Consider the following 20,973-nt stretch of genomic DNA (forward strand, 5'->3'; position numbering starts at 1 on the left):
CTGAAACCTAGAAGATCCTAGAACAACAAATACCAAGCTCTGAAAGAAAATGGATGCCAATCAAGAATCGTATATCCAGCAAAATTAAGCTTAAGATTTGATGAAGAAATAAAACCTTCCACAATAAACAAAAGTTAAAAGAATTTACAGCTACAAAGCCTGCACTACAGAACATCCTCAAAAAAAATATACCATGAGGAGTAAATGAAAAACAACAGTGAAAATCCAGAGGGAGGTATTACCACTAAAGGAAAAACTAATCAAAGGAAAAACCAAGTCAAGTTAAATACCCAAAATAAACAAAAATGGCTGGTAATACAAATCATGTCTCAATAATAACCCTAAATATTAATGGCATAAACTCACCAATCAAAAGGCATAGACTGGTAGACTGGATTTAAAAAAGGCAATATGCTGCCTTCAAGAGACTCATCTCATAGGAAAAGATATCTATAGACTGAAGGTGAAAGGATGGGAAAAAACATACTACTCGCATGGACTATGGAAACAAGCAGGGGTCTCCATCCTTATATCAAATTAAGTAGACTTCAAGCCTAAGTTAATCAAAAGGGATAAAGAAAGACATATACTGCTCAAGGGAACCATATATCAACAAGACATAACAATTATAAAGATATATTCCTCAAACAATGGAGCATCTACATTCATCAAACAAACTCTTCTCAAGTTCAAGAGTCAAAGACACCACAACACAATAATTCTGGATGACTTTAACACACCTCTTTCACCCCTGGACAGATCTTCCAAACAAAAGCTAAACAAAGAAACTACAGAACTTAATAATATAATCAATAACTTAGATTTAACAGACATATATAGAATACTTCATCCACCAACAAGCAAATACACTTCTTTTCAGCAGCACATGGATCCTTCTCTAAAACAGACTATATGTTATGCCACAAAGCAACTCTTAGCAAATACAAAAAAGTAGAGGTACTACCCAGCATTCTATCAGATCATAATGGAATGAAATTAGAAATCAATGATAAAATAAAAAATAAAAGCTACTCCAACACATGGAGACTAGATAATATGCTATTGAATGAACAACGGGTTGCAAAAGACATCAAAGAGGAGATTAAAAATTCTTAGAGGTAAATGAGAACACAGATACAACATATCAAAATCTCTGGGACACTATGAAGGCAGTACTAAGAGGAAAGTTCATTTCATGCAGTTCATTCCTTAAAAGAAGAAAGACTTCTTCTTTTAAATGACCTAACATTACATCTCAAAGCCCTAGAAAAAGAAGAATAAATCAATACCAAAAGCAGTAAAAGACAGAAAATGATTAAAATCAGAGCTGAAATCAATGAAACTGAAACAAAAGAAATAACTGAAAAAATAGACATAAGAAAATGTTGGTTCTTTGAAAAAATAAATAAAATTGGTAAACCCTTAGCCATGCTAATGAAGAAGAGAGAGAAAACTCAAATTATTAATATCCATGATAAAAAGGAAATATCATAGTACAGAAATACAGAGGATAATTAGAAACTATTTTGAAAATGTGTACTCCAATAAAATAGAAAATATTGAAGGCATTGACAAATTTCTAGAGTCATATGATTTGCCAAAGCTGAATAAGGATGATATACACAAGTTAAACAGATCAATTTCAAGCGACAAAACAGAAGATGCCATCAAAAACCTACAACCAAGAAAAGCCCAGGACCGGATGGATACACAGCAGAGTTCTACAAGAACTTTAAAGAAGAACTAATAGCAATACTCTTTAAATTATTTTGTGAAATAGAAAAAGAGGGAGCACTTCCAAACTCATTCTATGAGGCCAATATCACCTTGATTCAAAAAACAGAGGAAGACACATCAAAGAAAGAAAACTTCAGACCAATATCTCTAACGAACATAGATGCAAAAATTCCCATAAAATTCTGGAAAATCAAATACAAAAACATATCAAAAAGATCAAGTGGGGTTCATCCCAGGGATGCAAGTTTGGTTCAACATACAGAAATTAATAAATGTAATTCATCACATCAGTAGACTTAAAGATAAGAATCATATGATCATCAATAGAGGCATAATAAAAAGCATTCAACAAAATACAGCATCCCTTCATGTTATGTTCAAAACAGTAGAAAAACTAGGAATAACAGAAACATATCTCAACATTGTAAAAGCCATCTATGCTAAGCCCCAGACCAACATCATTCTAAATGGAGAAAAACTGAAAGCATTCCCTCTAAAAATTGGAACAAGGCAGGGATGTCCTTTTTCACCACTTCTATTTAACATAGCTCTTGAAACACTGGCCACAGACTTAGACAGATAAAAGAAATTAGAGGGATACGAATAGGAAAAGAAGAATTCAAATTAGCACTATTTGCCAACGATATGATTCTTTACCTAGAAGATCCCAAAACTTCTAGAACTAGTAAATGAATTCAGCAAAGTAGCAGGATATAAAATCAACACCTATAAATCAAAGGTAGAAAGTATATCCATGGCAAATCCTCTGAAAGAGAAATGAGGAAAACTATCCCATTTACAATAGCCTAAAAAAAAAAAAAAATACTTGGGAATCAACTTAATGAAAGAGGTAAAAGATCTATATAATGAAGATTACAAAACCCTAAACAAAGAAATCAAAGAAGATCTTAGAAGATGGAAAGATCTCCCTTGTTCTTGGATAGGCAGAATTAATATTGTCAAAATGACCATACTACCAAAAGCATTATAGAGATTTAATGCAATTCCAATCAGAATCCCAATGACATTCCTCATAGAAACAGAAAAAGCAGTCATGAAATTGATCTGGAAAAATAAGAGACCCAGAATAGCTAAAGCAAACCTTAGCAAGAAGAGTGAAATAGGTAGCATCACTATATCAGACTTTAAACTATGCTACAGAGCAATAGTAACAACAACAGTATGGTATTGGCACCAAAATAGACTTGTAGACCAATGGAACAGAATAGAGGACACAGAGACAAACCCTCATAATTATAGTTATCTTGTATTAGACAAAGCATAAAAAACATATATTGGAGAAAAGATAGCCTCTCCAACAAATGGCGCTGAGAAAACTGAAAATACATATGCAACAAAATGTAATTAAGCTCCTATCTCTCACCATGCAAAAAAACTCAACTCAAAGTGGATTAAGGACCTAGGAATTAAACCAGAAACCCTGTGCCTAATAGAAGAAAAAGTAGGCCCAAATCTCCATCATGTCAGAGTAGGCCCCAACTTCCTTAATAAGACTCCTACAGTGCAAGAATCAAAATCAAGAATCAACAAATGTGAAGGATTCAAACTAAAAGCTTCTCAGCAAAAGAAACAATCAGTGAGGTGAAGAGAGAGCCACAGAATGGGAGCAAATTTTTACTACATGCACATCAGATAGAGCACTAATCTCTAGGATATATAAAGAACTAAAAAATCTTTACACCAAAAAACCAAATAATCCAATCAATAAATGAACCAAGGAACTGAACAGACGCTTCTTGGAAGATGATATACAATTAATCAACAAATACATGAAAAAATATTCAACATCTCTAGCAATTAGAGAAATGCAAATCAAAACTCCTCTGAGATTTTATCTCACTCCAGTCAGAATGGCAACTATTAAGAATACAAAACAAAAATTGTTGGCGAGGATGTGGGGAAAAAGGCACACTCATACATTGCTGGTTGGACTGCAAATTAATGTAGCCAATATGGAAAGCAGTGTGGAGATTCCTAGGAAAACTGGGAATGGAACCATCATTTGACCCACTCCTTGGTTTATACCCAAAGGACTTAAAAACAGCATACTACATGGACACAGCCACATGATTCATTGTTTATAGCAGCACAATTCACAATAGCTAAATTGTGGAACCAACCTAGATGCCTTCAGTAGACGAATGGATAAAGAAAATGTGGTATACATACACAATGGAATATTACTTAGCATTAAAACAGAATAAAATCATGGCATTTGCAGGTAAATTGATGCAGATGGAGAATATAATGCTAAATGAAGTAAGCCAATCCCCCCAAAAAACAAATGCCCAATGTTTTCTCTGATATAAAGATGCTGATTCATAATGGAGATGCGGGTGGGGAGCATGAGAGGAATAGATGAACTTTAGATAGGGCAAAGGGGAGAGGGAAGGGAAGGGAGAGAGCATGGGGGTAGGAAGAATGGTCCAATGAGATGGACATCAGTATGAAGACAAGAATGATGTGACTCTACTTTGTGCAAAACCAAAGACATGAAAAATTGTGCTCTATATGTGTAATATGAATTGAATTACATTCTGCTGTCACATATAACAAATTAGAATAAATAATTTTTTTTTTAAAAAAAAAGCATGACTGGTAGTTAGAACACCCTCTGGAGTGTTACCGCTTGAGCCCCAATCCAGGCTGTATAACCAACCAGCTCTTAGGGCATTTTGCTTCACCTCTCTGTACCTCAGTTTCTCATCAGTAAAATAAGAATGGTAACAATACCTATCTTACTTGAAAAAATTTATCACATGTACACTATTTGGAACAATGACTCTACATATGAAGGGCTTGCTAAGTATTAGCTCTTACCATTGTTCAACTGCTAATTGTTCATGCCCACTGGGAATCTGACACACAAGGTGATTCTGGCAGCAGAGACCCTTTCCAGAACCCCTGCATGAGTCTCTGCAAGAAGAACCATTCACAACTCAGACACAACTCTGAAAGTTACTGGGAACAGCCTCTGCAGCAGACACTAATACCCTCGTTACAAAGCCACTTCCTCTGGTAGATGATCCGAGGAGAGGAAAAGCAGCAAACGAGAGGTTATCTCTGTTACCATGAACTTTGGAGCACTAGGACACTCTTCACTTGAAGTCCCAAAGGAGCAAGGGTCTGTGGTCCAGTATTTACAGACCAGCAATTCCTGTACAACCTACAAATCCCTTAAGATGACTAAATGAGCAATTCCTTGAATGAGGGAGACTAGATTTCAGTCCTAAGGATCCAAACAACAATCCACAACTCCTGGAGCTGTGTGGTAGGTGGAAGTGCCAGGCAACACTGAGGACTCTGTTAGCAATGCTATCTTAAACATCAAGAAAGGGGGCAAAATAACAAAGAATGCTTTAACTCCTGGTCAAAATTCCACAAAGGAAACCATAAAGGTCAACAAACTGGGATAGAAATGGTACATTTCAATAAGAAGTCCAACACTAGTCCATTCCAGCCTGTGGAGCTCATGTGATTGTGGGGGGGGGGGTGGGTGTTGCAAACACTGAAAATCTAGAAACAAAACAGGCCTGTAAGATCCAATTCTCTGAGAAACTACATTCCTGCCATGGACTCAGCCTCCTACAAAGCTACCTGAATACCAGTATGTCTCAAACCCAAGCACAGGTCCTCCTTGACCACTGAGGCAGCACCTTGAGCATGCACAGTCTAAAACAGTGCCCCGAGATTATTGGGCACTCACTTTGCTAACCAGAAGGCAAACACTTAAAGAACAAGAGTACACAGAGCAGAAAGTGTTTTACCTTTGCATAACAATGAACGTATTGACCATGTATTCTTCTTCATTTTTTGTTTTCTGCAGTTCTTCAGCCAAAATGTCACTCATGGTACACTGGAGAAGGTACGGCACCTCCACATTGCGGTCTCCATCAAATACACCATACAGGGCCTCTCGGTTGTCACAGAAGTTATTCACAGACAGAGCTGCGACACACAACCTGCAAAGCAAGAACACTTGTGCTGAGTCTGCTCATTTTCCCTTCTCTCTGCCCAACTCAATTCTTATTTTTTTTTCTTTCAGATTTGCCTATTCCAGTTTGGTAGCTCTTCATGACTGCAGACATATTAAGAATAGGTAATTTACCACAGCTAATTTGTATCAGCCACTTTCTACATATAGAGAAGAATAATTAACACATATTATGCCTCACACATGCCTTCCCCATCTTTCTTGTCTGATTTTATTTTACTTTATTTTATTAATTTTCTTTAGTTGTGGATGGACCTTTATTTTATTTATTTATATGTGGTGCTGAGAATCAAACCCGGTGCCTCAGATTTGCTAGGCAAGCACTCTACCACTGAGCTACAATCCCAGTCCCTGATTTTATTTTTAATGACAGTGAAAGAACAGGAAAAGGAGGCATGAGAAATAATATAAGATTGTGAATTCCTATCTACATATTCATTCAATGAACAACTGTTAAGGAGAACATCTATACCTGACCAAAATAAGGTGACAACTAAAACACTAGAATAAAATAGGCAACATGAAAAGCATGTGAAAATATACAAAAGGCCTCAAAAACCACTTTTCCAAGGGTTGAGAAAAAACTGAAACAACTGTGTTCTGGCACGGGACAAAACTGGCTCTGCTTACTCCTGGGGAAATCTGCAACAGGAGGAGCGACCCTGGGTAGAGGCTTGTGGCCTCCCTGTGTTGAGTGGTCAAGCTGGGAGTGCAGAGAGGCCCAGGAGGTTAGAATTCCCAGGCAGAGAGCACTGGTGGGAGAAGAGCTTGTCCAGCAAGTGAGCTGCTGAAAATCAGAGATGCCCCACTCAAGCTCAGAGAAATTAAACTGTTTCCAAGTAATTTGTGTCTCAGAAATTATCCAAAATTAAACAGAAAAAATAAATGGGATGGAGGACCCAGATACAAGAAGCTCAACAAACTGCCAGCAAGAGAAACATGAAGAAACTTAACTAACGCACATCAAAATCAAACTGCTAAAAACCAGGAACCAACGCACAGGGGTGCAAAACTGTGAATGAAATAGCACTGAAGACTGTGGGGCATCATCTTTAAACTACTGATTAAACAAACAAACAAACAACCCAAATCACTAGAAGAAAGGCCAGATTTCTAGCCAGTGAAAATGTCTTTTGTAAAGTTAAATTGAAATGAAAACATTTTCAGATGCACAAATCAAAAGAATTTGACAGCAGAAGGTCAGCCCTATAAGAAATGTAAAAAGAAAACCTTGAGGTGGAAGAAAATGATACCTGATGGGAATCTGGATCTACACACAAGAATGAAATACCCTATAAATGACAAATAGATGGAGACAATTTTACTGCCACAATGGGGGTGAGGTGGGGATCATACTACTGGTGAGTAGAGACCCAGGGATATTGCTAACATACTACAAGGCACATGATAGCCTTCTCCCCCACCCAATAACAAAAAAGAATTACCTGGCTCAAATGTCAAAGGCATGAAAGTTAAACATTGCTTTAGAAAATAACATACTAAACTAAAAACACTAATGACATACACTAAGAGATGTAGAAATACAACATCTTATAACAGCAGCATAAAGACAGGGATGGGAGGAATAAAGTACACATTTGCAAGGTTCTTATATGTGAAATAATACAGTATTACTTGAAAGTAAACTAATAAGTTAAAGATTATACTATAAACTCTAAACAAATTGCATATGCATGGGCACACACCCATCCACACACTATAGAATAAGAATAAAGAAAAAAGACAAAATGTAATCATAAAAATACTCTAAAAGAATTAGAAATAGAGAAAAATTAAATACAAAACAAATGAGACAAAAAACTATAGTAAGTTGAAAAATAAAATGAAGAGTATTACATGAAGAAAGACAGTCATTCATAATAATAAAGGGGTCAGTTCCCAAGAGGCCTCAACCTTCTAAATGTTAAGTCATTTAATAACAGAGCTTCAAAATGCATAGAGCAAAAACTAGCAGAGCTACAAGAAACAGACAGATCCATTAATTATGGTCCATCACTCATCAATAGAAAGTCAGTACAGTATTTGATGTGAACAATTTTATCAACCAGCCGGACCTGACACTCTACCCAACAGCAACTCCAAATGCACTTTATAACCAAGGCAGATCATATTCCGGCCCAAAAAACAAGTTTCAGTAAATTTAAAGAATTCTAGTCAAAGTATATTCTTCACTATGTTGGAGAAATTGCTTAGAAGGAATTTTAAAACTCTACAGGTTTATATTATAAAAATTAGAGAAGACTCAAATCAATGATCTAAGAGTCCACCTTATGAAACTAAAAAAATAAGAGCTAAACAAACCCAATAAATGCAGAAAAGAAACATAAAAATAAGAAAAGTGAGTGAAACAAAAAGCAGAAAAATGATAGAGAAAAAAAATTAATCAGGAAAAAACAAATTACCAATATCAAGAATGAGAGAGTGGGAGGGACATCACTACAGATTCTATAGATATTTAAAGGCTAGTAACAATACTAAGAACAATTTGAAAATTAGATGAAATAGACTCTTTGAAAGACACAAATTACTGAAGTTCATATAAGAGAAAATCCTATACTAAGTGACTGTATTTTTGATTAATAATTAAAGAAAATTCTAGGTTCAATGGCTTTACTGGTGAGTTCTTCCAAATATTTAAGGAACATGTACTATCAATTCTATATAAATTCTTCCAGAGAGCGCAAGAAGAGGACACAGTCATTTCTATGAAGCCAGCTTTACCTTGATACCAAGAGCAGACAAAGATGTTACAAGAACACTACAGATGGCTATTCATCATGGAATACAGACATCCGTAACATACTACCAGCAAGCTGAATTCAGAGCATATAAAAATAATAATATATCATAGCCCTGTGGAATTTATACTGAAAATGGGAGGCTAATTCAATATATAAAAGCCAGTCACTGGCCAGGTGCGGTGACGCACACCTGTAATCCCAGTGTCTCGGGAAGCTGAGGCCCTATGCAACTCAGCAAGACCCTTTCTCTAAATAAAAATATATTTAAAAAGGGCTGGGGATGTGGCTCAGTGGTTAAGTGTCCCTGGGTTAATCTTAATCTTCAGTACAAAAAAACAAAACAAAAAACCCCAATCACTGTTAACTCACCATATTACAGACTAAAGAAGAAAAATTGCTAGAGATGATGAGCATTTTTTTCATATATTTGTCGACTGATTGTATATCCTCTTCTGAGAAGTGTCTGTTCAGGTCCCTGGCCCATTTGTTGATTGGGTTATTTGTTTTTTTGGTGCTTAGCTTTTTGAGTCCTTTATATAGCCTAGAGATTAGTGCTCTATCTGATGTGTGAGGGGTAAAAATTTGCTCCCAGGATGTAGGCCCCCTCTTCACCTCACAGATTGTTTCTTTTGCTGAGAAGAAACTTTTTAGTTTGATTCCATCCAATTTATTGATTCTTGGTTTTAATTCTTGCACTATAGGAGTCTTATTAAGGAAGTTGGGTCCTAATCCCACATGATGAAGATAGGGAGGGGGAGCATGGGAGGAATAGATGAATTCTAGATAGGGCAGAGGGGTGGGAGGGAATGGGAGGGGGCAGGGGATTCGAAAGGATGGTGGAGTATGATAAACATCATTATCCAAAGTACATGTATGAAGACACGAATTGGTGTCAACATATTTTATATATAACCAAAGATATGAAAAATTGTGTTGTGTATGTGTAATAAGAATTGTAACGCATTCTGCTATCATTTTAAAAAAATGAATAAAAAAGAAAAAAAACTAGATGATCATCTCTATGATGCAGAAAAAAGCCTATGACAAAAACTGATATCCATTTATCATTAAAAACTTTTAGCAAACTAGAGAACTTTCTTAACTCAGTAAAAGGTACCTATAAAAATACCTTTAGCTAATATTACGCTTAATTGTGGAGGAATAAATTTTCACCGAAGAAGATATATAGATGGTAAATAAGCACATGAAAGGATGTTCAGCATCATTAACACCGGGAAATGAAAATCAAAACCACAGTGAAATATTACTATTAATGAGAAAGGCCAAAACAACTTCACCTCACAATAAAAAATTCTGGCAAGGATTTGGGAGATACTAGAATTCTCAATACATTGCTGCTGGCTACAAAACAGTACAGTCACTTTCAACCTAGTTTGGTAGTTTCTTATGAAAGTAAATATATACCTTACTATATAACCCAGCAATCCCATCCCTAGGCATTTACCCATGAGAAATGAAAACACAGACAAACCCACTCAGATACAGTTATCTGATCCTTGACAAAGGTACCAAAAACATACCAGAGAAAAAAGTCTTTTTAAAAAATGGTGCTGGGAAAACTGGTTCTCCACATGTGGAAGAATGAGACCAGCTCCTTATGTCTCACCCTGCACAAAAATAACTAGAAATGGACTGGGCATGGTGGCACATGCCTGTAATCCCAGGGTTTGGAAGGCTGAGACAGGAGAATCAATCGCAAGTTCAAAGCCAGCCTCAGTAATGGCAAGGTGCTAAGCAACTCAGTGAGACCCTGTCACAAAATAGGGCTGTGGATGTACCTCAGTGGTCAAGTGCCCCTGTATTCAATCCCTGGTACCAAAACAAACCAAAACCAAAAAAAAAAAAAAAAAAAAACCTCAAAATGGACAAAGACCTAAGAATTAGACAAGAAACTATGTAACTCCTACAAGAAAACATAGGGTCTACTTTCCAGCTTTTAGGCACAGGCAACAACTTTCTCAATAGAACCCCTAAGGCTCAGGAAATAATGCCAGGAGTTAATAAATGTATGGCCTCAAATTAAAAAGCTTCTGCACAACAAAGGAAACTAGTAAGAATGTAAAGAAAGAACTTACAGGATGGGAGAAACTACTCTTCTGACAGATGATTAATAGACAAAATATATAAAGAACTCAAAAAACAACACCAAAAAAACAAAAAAACCACCAAATAACCTATTTTAAATGGGAATAAATTTTGTTCCTACAGAGCAAACAAAACCAAATAACCCAATTAATAAATGAACAAATGAACTGAACAGACAGTTCTTAAAAGAAGAAATACAAATGGCCAACAAATACATAAAAAAATGTTTAACATCATTAGCAATTAGGGAAATGGAAATCAAAACAACCATAAGATTTCATCTCACTCTAATCAGAAAGGCAGCCATTAAGAAACATATGAACAATAATAAATGCTGGAAAGGATGTGGAGAAAAAGGAACAGTTTTACACTGTTGGAGGGACTGTAAATTAGTACAACCACTGTGGAATTGAGTATGAAGGTCCTTCAACAAACATAAAACCACCATATGAGCCAGCTATACCACTCCTCAGTATTTATTCTAAAGAGTTAAATTCAGCATACTATACTGATACATATATACCCATGTTTATAACAGCACAATTCACAATATTCAAACTATGGAACCAGCCTAGGTGCCATCAACAGATGAATTAATAAAGAAAATGTGGTATATCTACACAATGGAGTTTTAGTCAATCATAAAGAAGAATGAAATTATGTTATAAAAATGGATGAAACTTGAGATCATTATGTTAAGCAAAATAAGCCAAGCTGAGGTCAGGGGTCATATATTTCTCATATGTGGAAGTTAGAGAGGAAAAAGGGAAAGAAAGGTTAGAGAAGATTATATAATTTAGCTGGACATGGTGGCACATGCCTATAACCCTAGTGGCTTATAACCCTATAACCTTTACTGATCTCTCTTCGATTTATGAAAATCGAAGAGAGATCAGTAAAGTAGAAGAAAGGGACCAGGGTGAGAGAAGGGGAGACAAAGGGAAAATACTGGGGAATGATACTGGCCAAACTATGTTGTTACATTATATATATATATATGAATATGTAACAACAAATCCCACCATTATGTACAAATAAATATATGCCCCAATTTAAAAATATGGGGAAAACTCCCTGTGTACAACTGTTAATAGCATTTTATTCATAAGTGCTAAAAACTTGAAACAATCTAAATATCCTCCAAATAATAAATGGATAAAATAAATCATGATACATCCATCCATGCAAAGGAATCACATTCAACAACAGAAAGGAATGAACTACTGATACACTGAACAACACAAATGAATCTCAAATTCATTATGCAGCAAAAGAAGACAGAGAAGTCTACATAGTAATTCCCCTTATATGATATTCTGGAAAAGACAAAACTAATGGGACAACAACAGATCAGGAGTTGCCAAGGACTGGTGTAGGGGTGAAGAATTAACTAAAAAGGGGTGTGGGTAAATTTGGGGGGGGAGTGATGAAACGGCTCTATAACTTGATTATGGTAGAGGTTACAAGATGATATTCTTTCATCAAAATTTGTAGAACTATTCACTAAAAAAGGTGAATTTTTCTGAATATCTAATATTCCTTCTTAGTATAAGCTAATAGGGGGGAAACCTCAATTAAACACTCGTTATAACGTGTGTGTGTGTGTGTGTGTGTGTGTGTGTGTGTGTGTGTATTTAAAAAAAAAAAAGCCTGCCCTCAGGAGTTGAGGGATAGAGAATAACCATTACCACTATTAATAATAATAGCTAACACTTCAATGGGATTTATTGTGCGTCACAAGCTATTCTGAGTACATCACACATAATGCCTCATGTGATCCTTACAACCACCCCATCAAGATTTCCCTTCATTACACAAATGAGGAAATTAAGCTAAAGAACTGAGTAACTGCCCTTGATCTCACAGCAAGTAAGTATAGAGCCCAGATTCTAAGCTGAGCAGTCTGGGTCTTATCTCAGTACTTTGAAATTCTTGCTTCCATTCATTAAGAAAATTAAGTTATCCTAAATTATATGGTAATTTGTGACAAAGTTAAATTTTATAATCGTCTTGGGGGGGTACTAGGGATTAAACCCTGGGGTGCTTCACCAGTGAATTATATCCCCAGCCCCTTTTATATATATATAAAAAATATATGAGATAGGGCCTTGCTAAGAGCTGGTCTTGAACTTGTAATCCTCTTGCTTCAGCCTCCTGAGCCACTAGGGTTATAGGCATGTGCCACCATGTCCAGCTAAATTATATAATCATTTTATATTCGGTCTTCCTTTTGTAAACTCCCCTTGCTAGTCATAAGGCGTTGTATAAACTAGATTTTGGAGGAAAGGAAATGTTTTTTTTTTTTTATTTTCCTTTTTAAAACTATAGTTTGGGCCTGGGGGTATAACTCAGTGATGGAGTGCTTGCCTAGCAACCCTGGGTTCAATCCCCAGCACTGCAAAAACAAAACAACCTTCAAAGAACCAATGACCACTCTTAGGATTTCTTTTCCCTGTGTGTTTTTGGTTTGAGGAAGAGCCTAAATTATCCAATTGTAGTTCCCTGCTTCAGTTTCCCCATAGGATCTGAAATGACCTGACAGGGAAGCAACACCTCACCCCAGGGAGATGGAGGGGGAGAGAAGAGACATTGAGATCTGGAGGCAGGGACATCACAGTTCTCCCTTTCCTACAAGGTAGAAAGCAGCAAACTTCTTGTGGAAGTGACTACTTTATCTACAATGCCAAAAAAAAGAAAAAAGAAAAACCAAAAACGAACATGCTTGAAAAACTTCTGCTGGCAAAATCAAAGGGTTAAAAAAGCTAGAAGATATAAAGCAAGGGCAACGGTGGGCTAGGACTTCTGAGGGCTGCTCATCCTCCATCTCTTGATCCAGGTGGTGGTCTGCAAGCAAGTTCACTCCAGGACAATTCACAGAGCTATATGCCTATGTATGCACGTTTTTGAACCCATGTTATACTTCAACATAACAAAAGTTAAAAAAAGTTGTGGAAGGGGGAATTATGCCAGAAAAAAACAGACCTAAGTGGCTAATTGTTAATTCATACACGAGTAGATATTAAGTTTTAATGTCCAGAAATACTTAAAACATAATCTCAGATTTCACATCAGTGTTCTAGAATTAGAAAGCATCTTCACACAAATCCTTTAGTCTGAAAAGTGATTACCTCCAGAAAGGAAATTTGAGTAACCTAAAGAATATACTAATCCCCAGTATTAAGATGACATAGAGTGCTAAGTACCAGAAATACAGCAATAGCTAGGGCCCAGGAAGGACTGAGACAGGCCTGCTCTGTTTATTCTGCCTTTGTTGAGCAAATGGAACAGGGAATCAAGATAGGAACTACTTCTTCTCTGGTCAACACAGACCAAATTACCCTTTAGGAAAAGAGGAAGAGATCATTTGTCAGATCCAGAACTGAAGTTGATGCTGTTTTCTGTCCCAAAGAAGAGCAGTTAGAAAGGCAGCAAAAATCCCACGTTTTACTCTCCATGAAGGATATTTGGCTAGTCAGTAGTCAGTGGTCCTCAATCCTGGACACACTTCAGAGCCACCTGGAAAGATCTTAAGATATTCTGATTCCATGGGTCTAGGCTGAGGAATTTATTATTATTATTATTTTAAAGTTTCTCACCTGACTAATGCACCCAGGGTTGAATACTAATATGAGTTATTATTAGATCTTCCTCCACTTTAGTTCTTCCTCTACTCTCAATACTTTGTGTTCTTACACTTTGGCTATTGAAATTATGACTATAATTTATAGAACTCTTTATTTTTCTATAACTAATTCTTAGCATCTCCTCAAAAAAAAAAAAAAGAAAGCCTGAGAAGCTTGATTCCCTTTCTCAGGAAAATCAACACTTGTATTTATGAGACGAAAGATTAGTGGAAATAAGAAAGAAAAAGAAATTAGGTTGGACCACTCCTGGTGGGAGACAAGCAGATGATATTACAGGGAATCGACATCAAGCTCCTGCCAAGCTAATTTAGACTGTAAAAAATAGCTCCATAGTCAACGTAAGTGATCTTGAATATGGACAATCAAAGCTACTTCTCCCTTAATACTATCCCTGTTTTTGCTTGGTAAACAGGCTCCAGAGAAAGATAAAGGGGCTTTTCAAAGGGGAAGGGATGCATTTCAATGCTTAGGCCTTTTCCAAACACTGGAGTCTTACATAGATATAATGTGTCAGTTACACTGTATCCTAGCAACATCTCTCACAAAAGGAGAGTATGTGATGCCAAGCAGGACCTTAGCTTGGTGTTCAAACATAAGTCACAAGGGAGCCCAACACACTCAAAGAAATTTGACATGAGAAAAGTGTGTGCCACAGCACTGGATTTCTTTCTACTCCACTAAAGGGGGGGCAGGCAAGATGCAGTTCTTGCTCTAAAGTTTCATAGAACTTACTTGTTTTTAACTCCTGAAGCTTCAGTGTAACCATGACTCCATACAGCTGGGGCTCCAGATGCATCTCCTGCTGAAGGCTGATCAATCTTGAAGCAGCGGATATTACTAACAAGAGAAACAGGGAAAACAGGAATTCATTGACACCAAATGTGTGAATTGTTACCTTTATCTAAGAATTGAAAAACACCTGCTAATCACTCTGGACTTCCCAGTTTTTACTGTATACTGTGTCTGAAATATTTATTAGCAACAAGAACCAGTTACTCATCATAATGAAAACCGAAGGGCATATATACATGCCATGAGAATTAGTTTTCAGGAGCATTATAAAGCAGCTATTAGAGATTGTGATACACTCTACATTCGATGGCTGTTCACTCCTGGGAATGAAAAAGAGAGCTCTCAGCCTTGTCATGAGAAAAAAAAAAAAAAAAAGATATTAGGTTGAGGGTATTCTTATACCACCACCATCTAAACCTGAGATGAACAAATTACACTGAGGTTAGGGTATGTGAGAGAAATCTGCAATATTCATCTCCAAATCCAATTCCTGCCCATAGCATCCCTTCAAATATTTAACAAATAACATCGAGAACCAGTCCCTGGACCTGTGAATGCTGCAAAAATAAAATGTACTTGTACAAAGTAAATGAGGGATATTTTAATAAAGTCAACTACATGCATTTACTAAGAGATTTCAATTCTTATTTTACCTCAGCTTTCAAATTGGTCCAATAGGACCCACATACAAAAACTAAAAACAAACCAAAAAAACAAACCCAAACAAACCAAAAAACTCTCAAATGGAGTTTTTAAAAAATCAGTCTACTAGAAAGCATTTGGTGCCCTCAAACAGGAAGTCATAGCATATGTGAAGTATGTCTGTAGAAAGACTAAATACCATATGGTCAAATAAATACTGCTTGTTTCTTATAAATTGCTACTGGATTTCCCCCCATATTATCTGAACAAGAGAAAAAGTTTATGTGTCGTCTCTTGACAATACCTAAATTCTTTTTTCATGATCCCCAAAACTTTACCTTTCGGCATTCATTAAGTCCTAAATCTAACAAATACTGAATACTCTTCCTAAGAATCAGTTAAAACTCTTAAGATGTAAACTGATATTTAGTGAATAAATAAATATTAACTTTGATTATAGTACTAGCTGGTGGTAACATCTTTGAAATTTAAAAACATTTGGTTAAAGAAAGTTCTATTCTCAGTTACTAGCGAATATTCACCTTCCTCCTTATCCTAAAAAGCTGTAAAACATGGTACCAACAGGAAATCCCCAAACCAAATTAACACTTCATTTTATGGTAGGGCTATATATCTTTTCTTCCAAGTTTTCAATCCTACCACTAAAAAAAAAAAAAAAAAAAAAGAAGATAATCTGCCATTATTTGCTCTCTCTATAACCTGGCACTAAATTTTATCCATCTAAAATGGTAAGCAATGGGAGGGTTTCTTAAAGCAAATTTTAAGGCTCTCATTAAATCATCTTCCTACCTTCCTGAATTCTAGGGAAAAGTAAAGGATCATGTCTAAAGACACGAATAATTTTTATAGAACAGAGTCTTCAAAAAATGATTCCATTTCCCAGCCTGATCATTAAAAGAAAAATTAATCCTTAACATCCCTGCCCCACTTAATAATCCCTTCTAGTGAAGCACCAACTAATTTCTTCTCTGCCTACCTGAATTTAGAATGGCTGAGCAGTTATCAGAAGGAATCTGCATGTTCACTCTTGAACACTTTCAAATGATTTTGAGAGTAAGAGCAGGAGTTTAGTCCCACAGGAGAGTGCCTTGGCTCATGTAGAACTAATCGAGTGCCCTGGCTCAGGTAGAACTAAAAAGCCAACCCTTTAAAAGCATAAGCAATTTATTAGGACCCACACCCTTCCAAATGTTAAAACATAAGGTAACATTTTTAGGATTATAATTCATTGTCTGTTATTAATATTTTTAAGATCTGAGAGCACAATGCCTTCTTCACAGTAGTTCAGCTACCCTAGAAACTTTAACAAATAGATTTTTGTTTATGCATATATAATGGATAGGGTCATCCCCCAAATGGTTTTGCATCTTTTTTTCTAATAATGTTCTGCATATTTTCAAGTTGTTTTATATTCATTCTAAATGTAATTAGAAATATTTTGATGACTATCCCTGTGCTTAAAATGAACACTATACTTCTGATTATTTTTTAAGACAAAATTTTGTTAGAGAGAACCTTGGTCTAAGTATGTGAATATTTTCAAAAGCTTGAAATAGTAGACCAGCTGCTTTTAAGCAAAGCTATACCAGTTTGTGCTCCACTAGCAAGACCAACTTGAGGAGGAAAGTGTTAAGTACTTTAGTATTTTAACTAAATTATTTTTTAAAATCTTTTCATGTAACCATTTGCACTTCTTCCATTGGCACATATTCCATTCAAATGAGTACTTATAAGAGCATTTTCTATTAAGAATATTAATGCTTTTTTTGGCCAATGTTTCTTTCTAGCTTGTCATTTGCCTTTTAAACTTACTCTTGATAATTTAAAAACTTTCATGTGTAAAATTTATGTAAAAACATATACTACATAAACATCAAAGTCTCTCTCTATGTATACATATATATATTGATTTCTGGAGACTTTCTACCTATCCACCCTTTTTTAACCTAAAAAGTCCTTTCTAGTTGGTGAATATATTCATATAATTTCTTTTTACTTTAAAAATAATTTCTTTTTATAGATTTAACTCTTTTAATTCAGCTGGAAATAAATTTGGTTTATTTTGGTATGAGATAAAAAACAATTTATCTGCAAATAGCTAGTTTCATTTAATAACAAACCTTGATAAATTCTTTTTCAATGCAAAAATTGCATATCATTTGTAAAAAAATACTCAAGAAGATGAAAATATATTGATAATCGATGTACCTTTAGTCTTTTAAATTTCCTTAGAGATCATGCAGGCCATATTTCTCATCTTATAGATGAGGTCTGGACAAACTGAAAGAATTAGGCCAAGGTCTCATATACCTGATCAACAGTAGTAAGAACCCAAGGAGGGGCTGGGGCTGGGGCTCAGAGGTAAAGTGTTCACCTAGCACATGTGAGGCACTGGATTCGATCTTCAGCACCACATAATAAAAATAAAGTAAAGGTAGTGTGTCCACCTACAACTAAAAAAAAAAAAAAAAAAAAAAAAAAAAGGCAAAACCCCATGTATTCCCTAGGACACTCTGTTGGGGAGTGTTCTTCAGTTATACACACAAATCAATTTGGTACTTAAAATGTCAATAAATAGGCATTAACTAAGCCAATTCTATTCAGTAATCCCTGTAAGTACTCTTTAAAGTTTTGGTTCACACAAAACTGAAGTTAGTTTTAAGGGACCGTTCACCATAATTCTATTGTTCTTGTCAGTTTTTTTTTTCATAATGACTTTCAGCAATGAATATTCCAACACTATATAAGCATATATGACAGATACAATGACTAACATGGGTCAGTGTTCAAGGCTGCCACTTTAAGATACAAAACAAAAACTGGGCTGGAGTTGTGGCTCAGTGGTAGAGGGCTTGCCTCGCACATGTGAGGCACTGGGTTTGATCCACAGCACCACATAAAAACAAATAAAACAAAATAAAGGTATTGTGTCCATCTACAACTAAAAAAACTCTAAAACTCTAGAAAAGTTTAAAGAAGAAAATAAAGACTACCCACAATACAGAGAAAGACACTATTTAAGGTTTTTTTTTTTTTTTTTACATATTCTTTCAGAAAGCTTTTTTTTTTTTTTTTTTTGGCTGTATTCATGCACACTTACCCAAGGTACACACATTTATTTTGTAAAAAATAGGCTTATACTGTACAAATTTCTTTGTAAACTTTTTCATTTAATATACTGTAGAGATTTTTCCTATTAGAATGTAGGTCAGCATGATTTTAATGACAGTATAATATTCAATTGTAGAGTAGAATTATTTAATTCTACCAAGATGTTTAGAGTTCTGTGATGAGCATTCACATAAAGACATCTTTTCTACTTTAGCAATCTTCAACCTGTAATTCTTTATCAACATGCAGAATAAAGTAGTGACAATGAACTGTTTCCAAATACAAAGGGAACTTCAGCAGGATCTAGTTGCTAAAATCCACATTCCCAGTTTTGCTTAAATAATCTGAATTTTAGCTTCAAATTGTCAATTACTCCCATATCATCCATCTCTTTCAAAATCCTTCCTTAATTTGCATTAAGTGTCACAGCCATGTTATGAGGGACTGCTGAGACTTATGTTGACATCTTGGCTGTTCTTTGCTCTCCCTGGGTCTTCCATATCCTGGGTCTTCTACATCTGCTATGTGTGCAGATATAGCTACGGAGTCTATAGCAACTTCCCACTTTGTTTTGTGTTTTCACCATGTTATAAATCCCACTGCCAGTGGACAATGGTGGGGCCACAATGCCTAACAAAATACTTACTTCAGCAGTTCCAAGGTTTTATGATCCAGGGCAAGGCGGGGGTTTCCAGTCAGGTCTAGTTCTTGCAGTTTGGGTGGCAGGTTTTCTGGCAAGGTGACTTCACTTAGCTCATTGCAGCTCAGGTCCACGCACTGAGGAACAAATGGAAACAAGGAGATGGTCTGGAGAAATCCTTTGGTTCTATATTCCTACCCTCTGCAGATGAATCAGCTCAACCATTTACTGTAATATAACCAGTCAAATGCAGAAAAAGTAGCTCATCAGCCACTCTGCCATACATATTTAAAACAGATTTTGCTAAATAATAATGTTTTACTTTTTTTGAAGAATACAAAAAATGCACAATCATTTCCATTTAAATTTATCTCTACATTTAAATTAAGCACTAATTGAAAAATCCTAATATAGGAGTTTTTCTTATAGTTTACAAAATCTCTGTGCCTATTGTGGACATGAGGACTACAATTGCAACTTTAAAATAAACTTTGAAGGACCTTCTTAAAACAAACAAAAATGCAAAACAAGGAAAAGGCAGACTCAAAATGAGAAGAGCCTTTAAAAAAAAAAAAAAAAAAAGCTAAATAAGAAATCGGCTAAAATATAGACTAACAGGGGAACCTGCCTGTTGTACAAAGAAAGGAAGACTTGCTGGGTCTAGTAAGGATCATGTCTCCAAGGCATCTAACACATATCTGGACTCTCAACAGGTCCTGCATAATCTAATTTACAAGGCAAGCACAAAATGGATCATCATGTTGCACAGAACAAAAATTAGGTGTTACTTGTGATGGGAACAAGGAAGGAAAAAAAAACCCTCTTCAGGTAAATTCTAAAAAGAGTTACCACCCTTCTGTTCTGAGAAGGACCCATGCACAGGAGAAAAGAGTGACTATGAGTGCTCTGGATTCAAGAAAATGGAGCACACTGTTCAACAGGAGAGCTTTCAATGATCTGGCTTGAGAGTTAGCACCCTAGTATAATTTTTAAAAAAACAAAAAAACTTTAAAAGCCTATTTAAAATCTCAAGATGGCTGAAAAGGAAATTGTATCCAAGAATTTCAGTATCATCAAAGTGGACATCTTCCTTTTACTTAAATTCTTAAAGAATTTAAATCTATTATGGATTGGGCGAGTGTAGAGATTGGATAAAATGAAAACCTACAGTTTTGGAGAACTATATTCTCAACAGACTATGTAATTCAATGCTTCCAAACAAAATATTTCATCATACTGTGGCTTCCACATAATAACAATGATATAAAATGATATTACTATTTGAAGTTACATTTTATTATAAGAGCATTAGAGACACATTTTTAAAAGTTCAGAAAATGGGCTGAGGTTGTAGTTTAGTTGTAGAGCACTTGCCTGGCACGTGGAAGCCACTGGGTTTGATCCTCAGCACCACATAAAATTAATAAAAATAAAGCAAAGGCATTTTGTACATCTACAACTAAAATAAAATTTTAAAAAAGTTCAGAAAACAGAGAAGCTCAG

General features: G+C 35.6%; 1 protein-coding gene across 1 annotated transcript in view; it reads right to left on the minus strand.

Moving 5' to 3' along the window:
• Phlpp1 (PH domain and leucine rich repeat protein phosphatase 1) overlaps window positions 1–20,973 on the minus strand; it is a 223,954-nt gene that overhangs the window by 7,157 nt on the left and 195,824 nt on the right. The window contains exons 13-15 of the mRNA XM_076836775.2: window positions 19,477–19,607; window positions 14,997–15,101; window positions 5,526–5,720 (exon numbers count right to left, since the gene is read on the minus strand). Of these exons, the coding sequence (XP_076692890.2) occupies window positions 5,526–5,720; window positions 14,997–15,101; window positions 19,477–19,607 (431 nt within the window). The remainder of the gene's footprint in view (window positions 1–5,525; window positions 5,721–14,996; window positions 15,102–19,476; window positions 19,608–20,973) is intronic.

This window comes from Callospermophilus lateralis, chromosome 17 (genome assembly GCF_048772815.1).
Source record: "Callospermophilus lateralis isolate mCalLat2 chromosome 17, mCalLat2.hap1, whole genome shotgun sequence".
NCBI lineage: Eukaryota > Metazoa > Chordata > Mammalia > Rodentia > Sciuridae > Callospermophilus > Callospermophilus lateralis.